This window comes from Hemiscyllium ocellatum, chromosome 2, assembly GCF_020745735.1.
Source record: "Hemiscyllium ocellatum isolate sHemOce1 chromosome 2, sHemOce1.pat.X.cur, whole genome shotgun sequence".
NCBI classification, from domain to species: Eukaryota; Metazoa; Chordata; class Chondrichthyes; order Orectolobiformes; family Hemiscylliidae; genus Hemiscyllium; species Hemiscyllium ocellatum.
In genome coordinates, this window is record NC_083402.1 from 68,967,208 (window position 1) to 68,987,670 (window position 20,463).

At 40.7% G+C, this 20,463-nt stretch overlaps 1 protein-coding gene across 1 annotated transcript; it reads right to left on the bottom strand.

Moving 5' to 3' along the window:
* Positions 1-431: 431 nt before the first annotated feature.
* fem1c (fem-1 homolog c) lies at positions 432-10,244 on the bottom strand. The gene is made up of 2 exons (XM_060837506.1): positions 9,059-10,244; positions 432-2,988 (listed from the first exon to the last, which is right to left on the bottom strand). Exons 1-2 carry the CDS (start codon positions 9,600-9,602, stop codon positions 1,679-1,681), a joined length of 1,854 nt encoding a protein of 617 aa, XP_060693489.1. The 5' UTR covers positions 9,603-10,244; the 3' UTR covers positions 432-1,678.
* Between the last annotated feature and the right edge of the window lie 10,219 nt (positions 10,245-20,463).

The window sequence follows — 20,463 nt, forward strand, 5'->3', positions numbered from 1 at the left end:
GAAAAAAAAAAGGTGCTCAACACAAGACCATTGTGGTGCAGAAATCAGCTGAAGATTTACAAAATGAAAAGATCAATAGTTTTACCACCACCCAGAAAGAGTTTCAGTTGCAAAAAAAAAAAGGCTTGGATGACTAGTTTCTAAAGAAAAGCAATGTTAATTTATGATTTGGAGATGCTGGTGTTGGACTGGGGTGTACAAAGTTAAAAATCACAGCACCAGGTTATAGTCCAACAGGCTTAATTGGAAGCACACTAGCTTTCGGAGCGACACTTCTTCATCAGGTGACATAGCTCCGAAAGCTAGTGTGCTTCCATTAAACCTATTGGACTATAACCTTGTATTGTGTGATTTTTAATGTTAATTTAGTAAGTTAGTTCTTTCTGAGAGCAAACGGCTGAAAATTCTTCTAAAGTAAAAGGTGGAAGTCTGGCCATGTTCTCTCAAGGAAGCTATTTTACAAATTAAATGCTCTAGAAGCAAATTAAACAATGATTGCTTTACAGAAAGGAAATATTTAATGAATGACTATTGGTTGATTAGACAGCAACTTCACACCAGCAAATGCAAGTGCAGCTTTTTTTTGTGCATTTTATTTTGAATGCTTCATTTAAGACATTACATGGCCAATGTACCACAATAATTCTCATCTGTGTCAGTAAAGTGCAGAATTACAGTATTTGCCCAAATCCAACTGAGCCCTCAAATGTCACTTCCAGAGTCAACAGTAATGTGGATATTGTTTCAGGTATTACTTTGATGTAATATCTGGTAATTATCAATACCTTGTAGGAAGGTTGTTCTTCAAAGGAAACATCTCTTCAATTGCTGTACAAAGCCATTGAAAAGATGTGAAATCTAATTTAATGATGCATTAACTCTTGTAGATCAAAGTAGTTCATTTCCCTCCTCACTCCATAACACAGTAAAAAGGAGTCAAAATGCAGCAACTTCAAGGATATAGCCCTATTTATATTCAAAAAAGCTCTAGGTGCTTCCATCAATAAAATGGTCAGAATACCTTACGCAGTTTGAAAAACAAAGCTTTTTAAATAAATGAGCACTCCACAAAAAGCATGAGAAAAATGCCCAAAGTTCTAATCAGCTTCCAATATCTGCATAGTGATGTTTTCAACATGAGCAGTATTTTCTCCAAGCCATTGCATTGGGAGACTTTAAAGCACTTAAGGCGTTGACATTAAAGCCAGCTTTGACAATGTGCAGAATCAACAAAACACAATGCCAATTTTTTTTTTCCGTGTCAATATTGCATCTACACTAATCTGGACCACAGGAAACGTAAAGTCAACTTGAACTGATCATTCCAATACTTGTAAATATTCAGAACAAAACCAAGTTTGGCAGGGGTGTTGCTAGAACTCCAAATTATAATAAACAATCCCAAGTTTAAACAAAAAGCAAAGCAGCATATAACAGACTTCCATTAAAATACTGATGAACAGATACAAATACTATATACACACACATGCATTACCATTACACATGAATTGCAATGCAAGGTGACCTAGAGGGCAAAACAAAAACATGCAATCAAAATTCACTAACAGCTGCTGAATCCATTCAACACCTCTTAGCGCACAGATGAAAACTAAAGCACGCAACAAAATTCTTCCCATTTTTACAGGCGTTCTAGAAACTAACCCAAAAACAATTCATTTCATCTGTGGAGCAAAATGAAAGCCTCCAGTTTCTCTGGAATCTGTCCTTTGTAAACTAATTGGTGTTTTACTATGGCACAGGCAGCAAGACATTGCAAAGTTGTGTGGTTGATGGGTTGAATCAAGTTTTTCCCCATTTCCTTCTCATCCAGTAAATCACAGGCAGTCTGTTTATGGGAGTTTGTGGTGTCAAAGTGTGCACCTGCCTTAATTAGAAGATTCATGATCTCTGGATGATTGTTACGTGCTGCAATGTGCAGCGGGCTGTTGTCCTCAAAGTCTCTTGCATTGAAATCGGCTCCACACTCCAGCAACATTGCAGTGACTTGTAAAGATGGAAATTTACAAACTGGATAGCGACCCACAGAAGTAGTGTCTTTATCAACTGCAAGATGAAGTGGAGAAAAGCCAGTTTTCCCTCGGGAGTGAAGTTTTAAAAATCTGTAGATAGTCTGGCGCTTGAGATGTTCTTGCTCGGAACTGCATTTCACTTTCTCCAACAAACAGATTAGATGCAGAATTATCGAGAGCGCTTTGCTCAACTGTACTAAGTCAGGTGAGGTCTGTACCTGCTTCATGGCTCTGTCTATCTCAAAGACACTTTTGCTTAATATTTCAATCAAATCACTGAAGGACACACAAGTTCCTAAGACACCTTTTGTGCGATCTTGCAGCATAAAAGAAAAAAGTTCAGCAAAAGACAGCAAGCTGCTCGCCGTCATTGGACTTAATGGATCCAGATTGTTCTGCTGCATGTCTAATGCATACTTCCACAAGTTGATGCACCTTTCAAAGTTGCCAGAATCAGCATACACAGCTCCTCTGTATCTAATATAGTAAGAGGTATCAGGGTGTGAAGGACCTAGTATTCTCTCTCTGATCAAAAGTGCTTGCATCCTCATCTCATCAGGATCAGCAATCAAGGCTTCCAGTTCCTCTCCAGAAGTTATTTCTTTGGCATAATCATAAGCCATTATTAACTCCTGGGGCTCTGGTTTAATAAGAACATTAGTCTCATCACTGTATCGCATGTCCATAGCTTTCTTCCAGTATTTCATAGCTCCCAATAAGTCTCTCTTCTTGTCCACAAATGTGGCTCCAAGCAGCTCTAGGGCATCAATGCGTTCACTTTTGCTAGTTTGTGGGTGCTGAGTCAAGAATTCTACAATATTGGTGTGACCAGTCACACTGGCTGAAAGTAGTGGGGTCATTCCATAGCCATCTTTCTCCATTTTGGCTTCATACTTAAGCAACATCTTCATAATGTCCAGGCTTCCAGATTCAGCACAGTCATGCAAGGCTGTATTTCCTTCAAAAGAGAGGAAAAGAAATTTAAAATGTTGAAAATATTTAATGTTTAAACCATGTAAGAGAATATCGGAAGCAATGTCGGACTGAAAAAAATCTCAAAATAAACAACGTTCCATGTGCAGTCTCACTAATATCCAGTTTGATTGCAGCTGCAATTTTCTCAGCTTTATTAATTTTGTAATAAATACCAAAATGCCAGCTGCCTTCTATATTACCTGCACACCAGTTTTTGAAGATTCATGTATGAGGACATCCAAATGCCAGTAAAAGTAACACTAACACAGATAAAACAAATTGAGGAAATAACGGAGTGCGGAAATGGATCAGAAATCATCTGAGGTTACCTAAGATATCAAGGTTGTGGGCTATCTGATTTAACTTCGGAGTTGAGAAAGAATAATTGAGTTACTAATAAGGATTGAAGCCAATGACTTTGGCCTTCTCAAAACATAAACAGGAAAAACGTTCTGCTCAAGCAATACTGGAGAAGTAAGTGAGTAAACTCACTTGAATGTGTTCATGTGGGGTACTGCTCGTTGTCAAAAAAGGATAAGGAAACTCATTTTTACCAGATGCTGCAGCCAAAGTACAGCATGAAAGAAAGAGAAATGAGGAATCCCAATGGATTAGTCATCGTTAGAGTCGTACAGCAAGGAAACAAAACCCTTCAATCCAACTCATCCATGTCGATCAGGTATCCTAAATTAATCTAGTCTCATTTGCTCGTGTTTTGTCCATATCCCTCAAAGCCTTTCTACTCATTTACCTATTCAGATGCCTTTTAAATACTGTAAATTGTACCAGCCTTCACTTTCTCTGGTAGCTCATTCCACACACGCATCACCCTCTGCGTGAAAAAGTTACCCTTAAGGACCCTTTTAAATCCCCACCCCTCCCCCAACCTTAAACCTATGCCCTCTAGTTGTGGACTCCCCTACCATGGCCCCTTGTGCTTTTATAAACTTCTATAAAGTCACCCCTCAACTTCAAGACAAACAGCCCCAGCCTATACAGCCTCTCTCTACAGCAAAAAAAATCCAACCCCACCAACAACCTTGTGAATCCCTTCCGTACCCTTTCAAGTTTAGTAACATCTTTCACATTGCAGAGAGACCAGAGTTAACACAGTATCCTAAAAGTGGCCTAACCAACATCCTGTGCTGCCACATCATTACATCCCAATTCCTATAGTGCACGAGTCCATGTAAAACTCTGTAAATCACACTTTAAAAATAGAACCAGTCTAACTCAACATTGGGACATAGACAGACCTCACATCTTACTGCACTGAGTTGAGAGAAAAGCTAGACCTTGAGAACGCAATTTAAAAGTAGTTCTGGGATTTACCTCTCAAAAAATTGAAATCAACACATCCCATTCTAGAGGATGAAAGACAATCTAAAATTGTTTGATGTATCATATCTCCATGACACTCCTCATTTGGCTACAAATTCGGTGTCTTATGATCTTACACTCCACAATCACCTGAGGAAGAACCAGTGCTTCGAAAGCTGGTGTTTCAAAATAAACCTGTTGGTGTGTGATTTTTAACTAACTCAAAAGGTAGTGTACCAAATGCTTTCTTCGCTACCCTGTCTGCCTGAGAGTCCACTTTCGAGGAATTAAGACCTTGCATCCCAAGGTCGCTGTTCAGTACCCCTCATAACCTTTAATTTAAAAGTCCTGTCCCAATTTGCCGTTCCAAAATGCAGCACCTCGCATTTATCTAAATTAAAATCCATCTGCCACCCCTCGACCCACATGATCAAGGTCCCATTGTAGTCTGAGGTAACCTTCTTTGCTGTCCACTACACCTCCAATTTTATCGTCATCTGCAAACTTACTAACCATTCCAACTATGTTCACTTCGAAATCATGACGAAGTGCCTTGGATCCAGCACACCACTGGTCACAGTCCTCCAGTCCAAAAAAACCCTCCACGACCTGCCTGTTTCCTAACTTTGAGCCAATTTTGCATCCAAATGAATGATGGTCCCTCGATTCCGTGTGATCTAACCTTGCTAACTAGTCTACCATGCCAAATCTTGAATACCTTGATGAACTCTAAATAGACAATGGACTCCGCTCTGCCTTCAATCTTCTTCGTCACTTCTTCAAAACACTAACTTTTGAGACACTACTTTACATGCACAAAGCCATGTTGCCAATCCCCAATCAAGCCCTGCCTTTCCAAACACATGCAAATCCTGTCTATCACAATATCCTCCAACAACTTACCTACCACTAACATCAGACTCACTGGTCTACAGTTCCCTGGCTCTTCCTTATCATCTTTCTTAAATAATGGCACCCCATTAGCCACCCTCTTCCAGCATTTCCCCTGTGACTATTGATGATACAAATACCTCAGCAAGGGACCCAGCAATCACTTTCTTCGCTTCCCACAAAGTCCTACGATACACCTAACCAAGTCCCAGGGATTTATCGTTTTAAGACATCCAGCACCACCTCATCTGTAATATGGACATTTTTCAAGGTATAACTATTCATTTCTCAAAGTTCTCTAGCTTCCACATCCTTCTCCACAGTAAATACTGATGCAAAATATTTATTTAATATCTCACCCGAGACCTGTGGTTTCACACACAGACTGCCTTGCCCATCTTTAAGGGGCCCTATTCTTTCCCTGGTTACTCTTTTGCCCTTAATGTATTTGTAGAATCTCTTTGGATTTTCCTTAACTATATGAGCCAAAGCTATCTCATGTCCCTTTTCGCTGTTCTGATTTCCCTCAGAATATACTCAGAGGGACTCATTCAATCCCAGCTGACTATACCTGATATGCCTTTTGTTTTCTTGACCAGAGCCTCAATTTCTCTAATCATCCAACAGTCCTTCCTCCAATTTAGAACTCTGACTTTTAGACCAGGTCTATCCTTTTTCATAATATTTCAAAACTAATAGAATTATGATCACTGGCCGCACAGTGCTGCCTCGCTGATACTTAGGAAATAAGGCAGGGCAAATGACCAAAGAGAAAGTTAAGTTTTGCTCCATCTCTAGTTGGTACATCTCCGTACTGAAGAAGAAAATGTTTTTGCATACACTTGAGAAATCCCTCTCCTTTAGCACTATGATACTCCCAGTCTATGTTTGGAAAGTTAAAATTCCCTACCATTACAACATTATTTTTACAACTATGAGATTTTCTTACAAATTTGCTTCTCAATTTCCAATTGATTATTGAAGGGTCTACAGCAAATCCCAATAAGGTGATCATCCCTTTCTTATTTCTCAGTTCTACACAAATAACTTCACTGGACACACTCCCTGGAATATCCTCCCCTGACACAGCCATAATGTTAGCATTGGTACCTCAAGCATTTCACTGCCGGCCCTGTCCTTCCATGAGCCACGTTTCTGTAATAGCTATGACATTCCAGTCCCAGGTTCCCAAACAAGCCCTGAATTCATCTGCCTTACCTGTCAGGCCTCTTCCATTGAAATAAATGCAGCTTAACTTATCAGTCTTGCCTCATTTACTCCCTTGACTATTTGACTTGCTCCTGTCCTTAACTATCTCAGTCTCAGACTTCTCTTCTCTCACTCTGTGGGTCCCATGCTCTTCACTAGTTTAAAGCCTCTTGAGCAGAACTAGCAAATCTCCCCACCATGACACTGGCTTCCTTCCAATTCAGCTGTAACCCATCCTTCTTATACAGGTCACATCTACCCCAGAAGAGATTCCAATGATCCAAAAATGAATCCCTGACCCCTGCACCAGCTCCTCAGCCACACATCCATCTACTCTATGCTCCTCTACTTACTCTCACTAGTACATGCCACCAGGAGTAATCCAGACACCAGAGGACCAATTTTTTAAACTCCCCACTTAATTTCCTCTATTCTCTTCAGAACCTCACCCCTACATCAGTCGGTATCAACATGTGCAATGACGTCCTGCTAGTCACTTGCCCCTTTGAGAGTGTTCTGCACCCTCAGATATCCTTGACCCTGACATCATGCAGTTGGCTGCAGAAACATGTGCCCCTCACTGGACAGTCCCCTACCACAACTGATCATTTGCAACCTGACGTACCACACATTACAATACAGCCAGTCTCAATACCAGTAACCTAGCATTCAGTGCTACATTTCCCGGCAAGGCCATCACCTCTCTATAGTTTCCAAACAGCATACTTGTTTGAGATGGGGGCAGCCACAGAAAGCTCCTGCACTACCTGCATTCCTCCCCCACTTTTCCCAGAGATAACTCATCTACCTGACTATATGTATTTTTTTAAAAGCTGCTTGAATCTGCCTTCCATCACACCCCTGTAAATCCCTCACTAAAATTTGTTGACAGAAGGAAATAGTGGGAAGAGGCTCATGTGGAGCTTATAAAGGCCACTTCATTGACTGCTAGATGTCTCTGTTGTCATCTAGCATTTTTTCAATAGTTTCTAACAAAAACTGGTCAGGGATGCTGTTGCACACCTCTGGAGCAGCTTGGACTTGAAGTCATGCCTCCTAGGGGGACACAAGATAAATGATGCTGGATTGGTGGGAAGAGGAGCCACAGCAGGTGGTTGTCTGGCTACAAGTTGATAGTTACGAATAGAACTAGAGGGCTCTTGTAGCATGCAGTGGTAACACTTCTACCTATGGGCTAGGAGACATGGTTTCAAGTCCCAGTTGCTCCAGAGGTGTGTAACAGCATCCCTGACCAGTTTTTGTTAGAAACTATTGAAAAAACAAACACACGAAATGAGAACAGTCGCATTTAGCAGTCAATGAAGAAACCTTTCCATGCTCCACATGAATCTCTTCCCACTATTTCCTTCTGTCAACAATTGTTTCTATTCCTTTCTCCTATGCAGAGAATAATTTCATCTTAAACATAATAACAACTATCTAAAGTGCTCCACATATTACCAAGTTTGACACCAAGTCAGCAATTCCAAAAGACCGGTCAACTTGAAAGTTTCTGCTCTGCCCATCATACGTCAATGCTCAACTTTTAATAATTTAAAAATCAGAGTAGAGTTTCTCTGAATTGTTCTCAAATAGTATATCTACAATATTCCCTACAGATGGAACCTCAATGCCAATTTGAAAATTTCTTTTAGAGTATACTAAAATTGATATATTAAAACTAAAATTGATTTATACATTTTCTATATTTGATTAGTTCTAATGATATACAGCTGAGAGTATGCACAAATCCATCTAATAGTCTGGCCCATTGCTCATACAGTAAAGCCACAATATACACTTACCTTAAGGGTTTAAGCTATTCAGTCGATTGTGCAGTTTGCAAACTGTACGACATTACTGTGCAGTATCTCAAAGCAATTGCGACAGTTTTGAGTTTACTTAATTGCCAAGTCATACACAATTGTGTCTTGTTACTTGATGTCAACTGGAGTACTGTAGCTAAAGGCTAATATTTTGACTTAGGATAAAATGATAATTATGCAGGATTTCTGCAAAGCAACACTACCTGGAATGTGTATATGCAGATTCCAAATGAGAACACAATCAAATAACATCACAATTCATGGGTGAAATTAACACTGGTGAAATTCAGTTTCACATATTACAGAAAAACTGCATGGATATATTACGTCCTACACGAATACCAATGATCCAAAGCAATTATTTCTTTTTATCCCAATCATCATTGCAACAAGTAAAACCAGGATTGCATGAAGGCAGACAGGAGGACGCACGGACAGAAGAACAGGGGGAAAGGACTGAGACGGAAGAGGGAGGACATACAGGACAGAGCATGAGGGCTGGGGAGACAGACATGCAGACTGGACAGAGACGGGTTAGTCAGCGGAGAGACAGAGAGAGACGGGACAGACGGGGAGTGATGGATAAAAGGACGGGAGGAGAGAGACAGATGGGGGGCGAGAAGAAAGAGAGACACGCAGATGGAGAAAGAGAGGGAGGACAGACATGAACATAGAGAGACAGAGACAGACCCAGACAGACAAAGGGGCTCAGAGACAAAGACAGGTACAGGCAGGGCCTGAGAGACGGCAGAGTTGGGCGGAGGTAGCTGCGAAGTGAGGGCCGCAGGACTTCCCTCTAGTCAATACCTTTCACGCTTTTCCTATTGACATCGGCCCCTTTCTCCAGCAGGTATTCGGCGATCTCCCGATGGCCCTTGTAGCAGGAGATCATGAGGCAGGTATGGCCGTGCCTATTGGCCACCTCCATGTCGGCGTGGTGCTCGATCAGGTACCTGACGATATCCAGGTGGCCGTCGAAGCAGGCAGCCCGCAGCGGGGTCGAGTTGGTCAGGGTGGTGTTGTTGACCGAAGCTCCGTGTTCGAGTAGAGACCGCACCACGGTGAGGTGGCCGGCGGCTGAGGCGGCCCAGAGAGGCGGCGCCCCCTCGATGGTCTCGCCGTCGAAGCTGACCGAGCCGCCGAGCTCCACGTTGGCGCCGCACTGCTCCAGCAGGTAAACCACCACGTCCAGGTGGCCGTAACGGGCCGCCATCAGCAGCGCCGTGGCGCCGTTGGTCTTCTCGGCCGCCAGTTGCGACACCTCGTCCGGGCTCTTGGCGGTCAGCAGTTTCTGCAGCAGCCGCAGTTTGCCGTCCCGGGCAGCGTTGAACACCGCCGTCTTGAAGTCCATCGTCGAGTCGGGAGTGAGGAAGCTCGGCCGCGGTCCTGGCCTGGCCTCTGGCCCTCGTGCGCCTGCGCCCCCCCTCCCCACCTCGGGGCTCGCGCTCCCCTCTCGCGCCGCCCGAGCTCCAACCGCCGCCGCCTCAATCCCGCCGGGGGCCGCTCACACCGACAGGTCCCGAGTTTCTCCTCCCTCTGTCAGATCCCGCAAACTCTCTCTATTCCTTTCCTGACCCCGCTTTTTTTTTTAAGAAATCCACTCCACTCCCTTCCCCTTTCCACTGTTTAGTTGCAATTATTTCTTATTTTGAAAAACAAACTGTTGTCGAGTGGCTTTTCGACCAAATCGAGAGTTTGCTGAGTTTTTTTTCTGGTTCCTTCTTTCCTCCGCTCACAGTCCACACCGTCCAAGGGTGTTTTCTTTTTGGTTAAATCCCACTACCAAGCCTAAAGGGAGTTCACATCCGAGAAGAGCCGACGAGGAAAATCGCCGGGCTAACTTTATTAGCGGAAGTTGAACTTTTTTCTTCAATTGAAAAGCATCATGGCCGACACGCCGGGGAGTCTGAGCTGGGAACCGACCGAATGCGACTCATTATGACGGAGCCGGTTTCTATGGCGTCCACTAGCCAATCGGACGGCAGGAGAGTTGTTGGGGCGGGGTCCTGGGAGAGGTCAGTCGCAAAGAGCTTGTAAACTCCTGTCATTTCAAAATCCGCCCAACGTGAGGAATGAGTGTCAAAGTTAAGCAACATCTAGTTTACAATCCAAAAATAAAATTAATTTAATGTACGTGAACGAGTTTGTTTTAAATTTAGAAAGCATTTCCCTGGGTCCAATTTCATTTCTCTACCCGTAGCTTCATGTTCTGAAGTTGATGACTCATGCTGCACTCATTCACTATTTCACCCATCTATTCATTTCTCAGTACTCAGTTGAAATATTACTTTTCTTGGTAAATTGGAACCATGATCAGTGGAGAAAATAGTCACGTTTGGGAGCTGTTCATTGAATAAAACTTCCACATATATATCTAGACTTACTGCTCACCCAGTGTGAAATGTACACTTACGTTTGACGACCCTCACTGGGATAATGACTAACAGTGCCATGGGCTATAGATAACAAAATTAGATGATTTACTTAGTTTTGAGCTTTCATTACATGGCATATCATTCTGGTGCCACGTCACCTTCAACAGATGTGCTAGATACTCCACACCCAATCCTGACTGCCAAGAAAGATCGTCACTACATGATTTCAAACAACTGAAAAGTACAGAGTTTAACAAAATGATAGCAAGTTCATGAACAGCATGAATATTTCCAAACTGCACCATTTCTTACTGAAACAAACGCAAATAGTACCAGTTTCTGGAAATCTGAAATAAAAACAAGAACCAATGGAAATGCTAAGCTCAAGAAACATCTCTGAAGAAAAAAATAGATTTAATGTTTCAGGCCTTTTCTCAAAATATATTAATTGATTTTCCTTTCGAGTGTAGGGCAGCTAAAACAGCTGGCCTTCGTAACAAATTTAGTCATCCGAATTTATAAGACATCTCTACAATGTTGCAAAACTTTGAGAGTGTGCAACCAAATAATTTTTGACACTAAGCCACAAAAGAAAATGTAAGATCAGGTGATGAAAAGCTTGGTCAAAGTTGAATTTTAGGTACTGCTAGCTAGAGTTTCAAGGCAGTAAAATTCATTAGATAATGACAGGCGAGGTACTGGAAAACGAGAGATTGGCAAAAGTGGTGCCACTGTTTAAGACTGGTGCTAAGGAAAAGCCAGGGAACTGTAGACCAGTGAGTCTGACATCAGTGGTGGGCAAGTTGTTGACAGGAATCCTGAAGAACAGAATTTACATGTATTTGAAAAGGCCTGAATTGATTAGGGGTGATCAACGTGGCTTTGTGTGTGGCAAATCATGTCTCACAAACTTGATTGAGTTTTTGGAAGCAGTAGCAAAGAGGATTAATGAAGGCAGGGCAGTGGACATGATCTATATTGGCTTCAGTAAGGCATGTGACAATGTTCCTCATGATGGTTTGGTTAGTAAGATTAGATCACATGGAATACAGGGATGACTAGCCATTTTGCTTGAAGGTAAAAGACTGAGTGTGGTGGTGGAGGATTGTTTTTCAGACTGGAGACCTGTGACCAGCGTTGTGCCACAAGGATCAGTGCTGAGTCCACTATTTTTGTCATTAATATAAATGATTTGGATGTGAACATAGGAGGTATGGTTAGTAAGTTTGCAAATGACATCAAAATTGGAGGTGTAGTGGCCAGTGAAGAAGATTGATCAAGATTTTACTCTGAGGTAGATGGGCCGAGGAGTGGCAGATGGAGTTTAATTTAGATACTGTTGAGGTGCTGCATTTTGGAAAGGCAAATCAGGGCAGGACTTATACACCTAATGGTAAGGTTCTGGGAAGTGTGGCTGAAAAAACAGACCTTGGAGTGCGGGTTCATAGTTCTTTGAAAGTGGAGTCCCAGGCAGTTAGGATAGTGAAGAAAGCATTTGGTACATTTGCCTTTATTGGTCAGTGCATTGAATATTGGAATTGGGAGGTCATGTTGCGGCTGTACAGGACATTGGTTGGGCCACTTTTGGAATACTTTGTACTATTCTCGTCTTCCTGCTTTAGGGAGGATGTTGTGAAACTTGAAAGGGTTCAGTGAAGACTCAGAGGCTGAGGGGTGATCTAATAGAAGTTTATAAAATCATAAGGAGCATGGATAGGGTGAATAGCCAAGATCTTTTCCCTGGAGATGGGGGAATCCAAAAGTAGAGGTCACAGGTTTAAGGTGAGAGGGGAAAGATTTAAAAGGGACATTAAGGGTAACGTTTCACACACACGGTGGTGTTTGTGTGAAATGAGCTGCCAGAAGAAGTGGTGAAGGCTGGTACAATTACAACATTTAAAAGGCATCTGGATGGGTACATAAATAGGAAGGATTGACAGGGATATGGGTGAAATTCTGGCAAATGGGACTAGATTCAATTAGGATATCTGGTCGGCATGGACAAATTGGATTGAAGGGTCCGTTTCAATGCTGTACAGCCCTGTGGCCCTATGTTACATTAGCAATATATGAAATTTAAATAGTGCCATTCCCCCTCCTTTCCCCCATAATATTGCATATTCTTCCTTTTCAGATAATTTAATTCCCTTTCGCTTGCTTCAATTTAACATACTTCTGCTGTGTTCTTACATGATGCATTCCAAATCTTCACGACTTGCTGTGTGAAAAGAAATTCTCATCATATCATTATTATTTCTTTTGCAAATTACTTTAAATCAGTGCTCTGTCACCTCATTTGTTTCACAAGGTGGAAAAGATTCACCTTTACACTCTGTTCAGACCCCTCATGATTTTAAATATCTCTATCAAATGTCATTTCAGTCTTCTCATCAAAGGGAAATATTTATAACTTCACCAGTCTATTTCCTTTACTGAGGTCCTTAATCCCTAAAACCATTCCATGAATCCTTTCTGCACACTCTCCAATGCATTCACACATCTTTCTTAAAGTACTGTTCTTGTGTACTATGATGGGATGCATCATAGAATATTAAAGAAAGATGCTACAGATGGGAGGTTGAGTAGGTTGAGCCTATGCTCCTTGGGATTTAAGAATGAGAGGTGACATTATTGAAACATACAAGATTCTTGTGAGGTTGTTTCCCCTTGTGGGAGCATGTAGGACCAAAGAGCATAATCTCAGAATAAGAGGTTACATATTTAAGATAGAGATGAGGAGGAACTTCTTCCCTTGGATAGTAGTGAACTGGTAATTTGTTTTTATGGCAAAGGCTGGTTAATAATTAAGTATTAATAATTCTACTTATTAAGTATGCTTAGAAGTCAAGATTTAATCAATAAGGTAATCATGGGTTATAGGGAAAAGGCAAAAAGTGGAATTGAGAATTATCAGATTAGCCATGATTTCACTGAATGATGAAGAAGACTGAATAGGATGAATGGCCTACTGCTACTCTTGTATCTGGTCTTAATCATGCTGTGTGCATTAACATGCAAATTCTCCAAATGTATCTTATTGCCTCACATCTTCTCTGTCTGATATCTCATATTTCTGAATTATTCCATACTCTGGTGATATTTACCTGTCTTGGTCTTCTGTTCATCTTGTTTTTCTCTGTAATATTTAATCCTGGTGCCCATCCTCTGCTAAATTAATTTAAGTCTTCCCCACAGCACATTTCTACAAGGACAAAAGTGCCAATTTCATTCAGGAGCAACACACCTACAATATACAGCTTCCTCCATTCCTTGACTACATCCCAAAGCCCTGAAGTTCTCTCTCCTCCTCCATTTGTTCAGCCACATATTAACTATTAATCTACTACTCCAATACTCACTAACACTAAGCACTGAGAACACACCAGAGATTGGTATCTTTAAAATTTTCCACAAGTTCCTAAAGGAACTGCAGGAACCACACCTTTTTCTTTTACATATTATTAATTATCACATGGATGAGACCTCCCCCTTCAAGAACACAAGAACGAGGAGCAGGAGTTGACCATATAGCCTTGCAAGTCCACTCTGCCATTCAATATGACCATGGTTGGCATGGCCTCCAACACCACATTCCCATTGGGTCGCCATGTCAGTTGATTCTCAGAGTAACAAAAATTCTGTCTAACCCAGCATTAAATATTTTTAATGATGGGTTGTCTGCACCTTCTGGAGAAGAGAACTACAAAGATTCAGAACCTTTGAGTGAAGTAATTTTAGTCCTAAGTGATTGACCTCCTTATTCTGACACTGAACCCCGGTATTTGGGGCTCCTCAATCGACTTTGTCATCGCCCTCATAATCTTGTATTTTTCAGTAAGATTGTCTGCCACACTTCACAGAGGATAAGCCCAATTAAATAACTCCGGTCAGAACAATCCAATATCCCAACAACCCAATATTCTTTAACAAAGCAAGTCTCTTGTCTTTATTGCATCTGTGCTACATGTGACTTCAGGCTCACAGCAATGTGACAGGCTTTTGGAATGGGTGAGAAATTCATTCAGTTCAAGGGAAATTAAGGTGGGCAACAAATGCAAGAATAAAAAAACTTGTTCCCAGGAATTTTTGCTGCATAGCCCCCAATGCAAAGAATCATAGAATTTTCTTGTGAAGAAAAGGTCTTTCAGCCTGGCGTGTCTGCACTGACAAAATACTACATCTCACTGTTTCTGCATTCCATCACTTGGCTCAAAGCCTTGAATGTTATATTTCAAGAGGTCACCTTTTTATAGGTTGTGAGGTTTTCCACCTCATCTATCCTACCAGCAGTGCATTCCAGAATGCAATTGTATCTTTTCTTAAGTCATGTGATCAATACTTCACAGTACTCTACATATGGTCCCATCAAAATCTTGTGCAATTATAGGAAGACTTCTTCATTCCAAAACTTATATCTGCCAATCCTTTTGCATCCCTTTGTAATGAAGGTCAAAATATTATTTACCTTTTCAGTGGTGTTCTTTAACTTAGTATCAGAGAGTCAATGCATCATGTTTCATATACGTACACCAGAGCTGGAGAAACTTTTCTACCCCCATGACTGTTGAATCCAATAAGATCACTGCAATCTTATACTGAAATTTCAACATGGTGTGAGAATGTCACATTCCTGAAGTATTCTTGCATGGCATTGTACTCTGCTGCATGTGTACATAGTCACTTACAATTCAGAACCGTCAATAGCTTCAGTGTCACTTTCTGAACTATGTCCTTCACTCTCCTCATCTCTACCCTAGCTGAAAATGTGTTGCTGGAAAAGCGCAGCAGGTCAGGCAGCATCCAAGGAGCAGGAAATTTGATGTTTCGGGCATAAGCCCTTCATAAGTTTCGGGCATAAGTTTCCTGATGAAGGGATGCTGCCTGACCTGCTGCGCTTTTCCAGCAACACATTTTCAGCTCTGATCTCCAGCATCTGCAGACCTCACTTTCTCCTCATCTCTACCCTACTAAAGATCTTTAGAAAAAATTAGCTGCCATTGCCTGTGAAGAGTTCTGTTGCTCCAGTGTAGTTTTACAACCAATGTGTGCTCATATAATCACAGTAAATGATATTTTGTCATTGGTATGACATTTAAACCCACAAGAAAATCTCTCAAAGTTTAACACTGATTACATCAACATGAGAGAAAAATACATCCTTGTTTCTTTTGGGCGGCATAACATTTGATTACATCTGTGATTTTATTCCTAAACTGAATTAATATTCCAAGTCTACATTTATCTACTTTTACAATGCTTGTTGCTGACTCCTTGAAGAATATCTTCTCAATTTGAACACTGTCTAATTTTAAAAAAAGACAAAGGTAGTGATTTTTTTCCCCATGTCTACTTTTTCCATATTGTTTCCAGTATATGGCACTTTTATTTTATATAACATTATCCAATCTCTGAATTTGGTCCTTGGATGCTGCCTGACCTGCTGCGCTTTTCCAACAACACATTTTCAGCTCTGATCTCTGATTTTGGTCCTTTCTGTTTGTAGGATACAAAATCTTTTTTTAACAGAAGGCATTAGAAATGGGAGAAAAGAGCGCAAAACTGAGTAAAATGCTCCAAACATCAAAAGAATGTTTTATATCAGTAGGATTTTTGTGGTACTTACCTCAACAGATGTTAAAAAAAATTTAACTTTATTTTTTGATTGTCGACTAGATTAGGAATAGGACTGTTTTACAACAAAGGACTGAGGAAGGAATTGCAGTACTCTTAAAAAGCAAGTTACTGAAACACATTGTAAGTCACGTTGACACTGCTGTTCCGCGAGCAGTTTGGCAATGCATACGAGATGACAGCTTGACTGCAGTGTCTTCGTGCAAAATGAGATTCTGCTGGCAACATATTGCTGATTGGTTTGTGCAGTTGTGGGTGCCAAAGGACAGTGGCCTGAAAACAACTATCTGATGGGCTCCTGGGTGCTGAACAGCCTTTGAGTGTGATTATACCAGTAGAAGCCTTTGGGCTGCTCAAAAGGCAGATAGTGTGCCTGTCCAGTCAAATACCTAAAGCCTCAAGAAAACCAGTTTATTTTCTCCAACCAGCTATTGCTGCTTTTAACCAATAAGTCAGAGATTTTATCATTTGTGATACAATCACTCTGTGCCTTCCACGGAAGTGAAAGAACTGAAGGTTTTGGGAAAGCAAAGGAATCCTTTCACCAAATCCTGAGGACTAACGCTGTTGCACTGCTTCCCCAGACTTTTTTTTACTCCACACATAAAACCAATTTTTTTGTCTGACTGTGCCTGTCTATTTGGGTGTGTAGTGACATTTTAGAAAGGGCTAGGGTATAAACTATTACAGTTATGTGTTGTCAATTCACAGTTGTTCACCTGTCATTAGATTCTATGTTTTTATAATAAATAGTCATTCTTACTAAGTACAGAAATTGTGTCTGTATATTCTGTCATTGTATTTTGTCAAGCAGGCAAATTGGGGATTTTGCATACTTTGATAAAATCTTTAACTTTAGTGACAACTCTGAGAATAGCACAGCTTGACTCAGAGCTTATGATGTTTAACAATGAAAAATATCCAAGAAAGAATAAGAGTAATACTTAACCAGTTAAAAAAAACAGCAAGTCTACAAGTATCTGAGATCTCTTGGCCTTGATAGATTCACTCCGGCTTCTGGGCAGTAAGTACGAGTCAGATCTCAGTCACTGCCACCTGCTGGACACAGCGGACACTGGTAGCTGTGGGAAGCTAATGTGACTAGCTCATACTGCTAGCTGGGCACTAGGCTTCAGCTCTCATTGGAGGTTGCATCACACACTTTTATTGTTTTAATTGTTTCCCCAACACTATTTTAAATGTTCTGTACCTTTTTATCATTTACGGGTGGCACGGTGGCAAGCACTGCTGCCTCACAGAGCCAGAGACCCGGGTTCAATTCCCGCCTTAGGCGACTCTCTGTGTGGAGTTTGCACATTCTCCCTGTGTCTGCGTGGGTTTCCTCTGGGTGCTCCGGTTTCCTCCCACAGTCCAAAGATGTGCAGGTTAGGTGAATTGGCCATGCTAAATTGCCTATAGTGTTAGGTGAAGGGGTAAATGTGGGAGTATGGGTCTGGGTATGCTTCGGCGGGTCAGTGTGGACTTGTTGGGCCGAAGGGCCTGTTTCCACACTGTAAGTAATCTAATTGATGTGTATTTTAAACTTATTAGTGAGTCAAGTTCAATTTTAAAGAGCATCCTGGATATACACTTGAACGTGACAGGAGTAAAGGTAATAAACTTGTAGCTCATTATAAAATTTTTATTATAAAGAAACCCAAAAAAGCAAACAATAAACATGCAATCTTATTAAGCTACATTGGCAGAGGAATGGGGCCACCACAAGTAATTCATAGGGGAGAGAAAAACAGAGATGGAATTAAATGTTGACCTGCGAAAGGTAAAGGAGGAAATGGGTTGAGCAAGGTTAAATATGACATGTTTTAATATGAGGAGCCCAGAGAAATAAGATAACCTGCGGGCACCAATAGCCATGTGGGATTACAATATCATAGCTATGACGAAGACTTGGCTAAAAGGCTGGTACAATAGGTAATTCAATATTCCCAGATGTAGAGTATTTAGAAGAGATAGAAAGTGGAATAGAAGAGGATCAGGAGTTGGAATATTAATCAAGAAATCAATTAGAGCAGAGGGGAAAGGTCGTATCTTGGAAGGATCCTCAAATGAGACAATATGGGAAGAAATAAGAAACACAAAAAGGGCAAACGCTGCTGGGTGCATACCGTAAGTGCGAAACAGTCAGGGAGAGATAGAGGATCAGACACGTTATCAACACGGAAGAATAGGATACATGAGAAAGAAGGCTGTACTGTAACTGTATTAAATGCTATTGAGGCCACAATTGGAGCATTGTGTGTAGTTCTGGTCACCACATTATAGGAAAGATATGATTGGACTAGAGAAGATGCAGAGGAAATTTACCAGGATGCTGCCTGAGCTGAAGTGTCTGCATTATGAGGAAAGATTGGATCAGCTAGAGTTGTTTTCCTTGGAGCAATGAAGGTTGAGAGGGAACCTGATAGAGGTGTACAAGATTATGATGGGCATAAATAGGGTGGAATATTTCCATTGGATTAATAACTAGGGGGCATAGATTTAAAGTAGAAGATAGAAGGCAAAGCAGAGAGTTGAGGAGAAATGTTTACTCAGAGGGTTGTGGGAGTCTGGAACTCACTGCCTGAGAGTGCAGTTGAGTCAAATGCTCATAACATTTCAATCATATTTGGTTTTACTCCTGTGTTGTGCTGTTACACAAGTGTAAAGCCCATACTTTTGGATTATGGGCCAAAAGTTGGAAAATGGGACTGGTTAGTCAAGTATTTGTTGACCAACATAAACACAATGTGCTGGATGGCATCCTTCTCTGCCATAAATGCTTCTATGTCTATCATTAATAAATAATACTTACTGAATAGGTAAATCATACAAACTTTATTTTCAGATTAGGTATTTATGACACATCCAGTTTCTTACTTAAATTTTGGATTTTTTAGAATGTGTAACTTTTCATTTTCTGGAGCTCGTTTGAGGCTTCATCCCCATATAGCCCCTGAATGTAAAGGTGGCAAATGCTGTGCAGAGAAATCAAAGCATTAACCACAAATGTAATAAACCTACACTCACATCACAAAATGGACATAATAGTGAAAGCAACAAAGTTGCCATCAGACAATGCAGATATCAAAGAGAACTTTGCAGTGCCCATTAGAACTGCAGATCATCCAGAAAAGATTTGCTTTAGGAATATGGCATTGGAAGATCATGACCAATACATTTGAAAAATCTCTTAGACTGACTGGCATACGTCTTATTTTATGATTATCTCTAAATGTAATCAATGAGGTGACTGAATGAAGGAAAGATATAATCCTGTCATTTGAGCTATGGAAGTGTTCTCCAAACAGCTCTGTAAAGTTCCACCCATTGTGTAGTATTGTACTTTAAATATTTAATTCTTAAAATAACTTTTCTGTCTTTTTAAACAATAGAAATTTTGTTCCTCTCTATTGCACATTTGTACATCACAAATTGAATCAAGTATTATTTCAGTTATTTTGAAAGTATATGAAATGCATATTGTAGACAAGGCACATATATTAATTATATAAAAGTTGCAGATACCAATTAAATTTAATTTGAAAGCAGTAAAACGGTTGTAAGCTCAATTGTGTTACAATGTAGTAGAAGTGATTAAAACTTGTTTCAGTGAAGTCCGTGCCACACTGAAAGATTGTAAAATGCCTTTCCCCAATTGTTCTGCTGTGTATTACTGCCCTCTTCTGGTTCTCTTCCCAGCTTTAATATTTTCCAGCTTTACATTCCTCTTGAGAAATCTGTAGTCTCCAAATATGGACTGTTCTTCAGGCCCATTCAACTCAACGTTGATGGCCAGGACCTAAGTCATCTAGAAAGTTAGCTCTGAAATTTCCTTCCTAAATTTACCATCTCTCTGTTTCTCTGACACTCTCTTTAAAGCCTGACTTTGACAAGGTTCTTAATAAGCCATTCCAATATCTCTTCTGGTTCAATGTCAATCTTTGTCTGATTATGTCCCCTTGAAACTATTTATGACAATTTCCAACCTTAAATTACCTTGCCCAGGTAGGTAAAGATTGTTGTATATTCCCAGAATGTTATTTAGCCCAAAACTTTGTCTAACTCAGCCTTGAATGACCCAGCCTTCACTACTCACTAAAGAAACAAATTCGAATTCTGAGAGCAAAAATTCTTACTCATTTTAACTTTTAAATTGGAGATCCTTTATTTTTGAACTGTGTCCAGTTCTAAGTTCCTCAAGAGAGA

Bases quoted from the DNA above. Each gene is read 5' to 3' on its own strand.
- fem1c (XM_060837506.1), bottom strand. From the start codon at position 9,602: ATGGACTTCAAGACGGCGGTGTTCAACGCTGCCCGGGACGGCAAACTG. The intron at 2,989-9,058 runs GTATTGACTAGA...TCTCTTTTGAAG, and splicing joins CAATAGGAAAAGCGTGAAAG to GAAATACAGCCTTGCATGAC.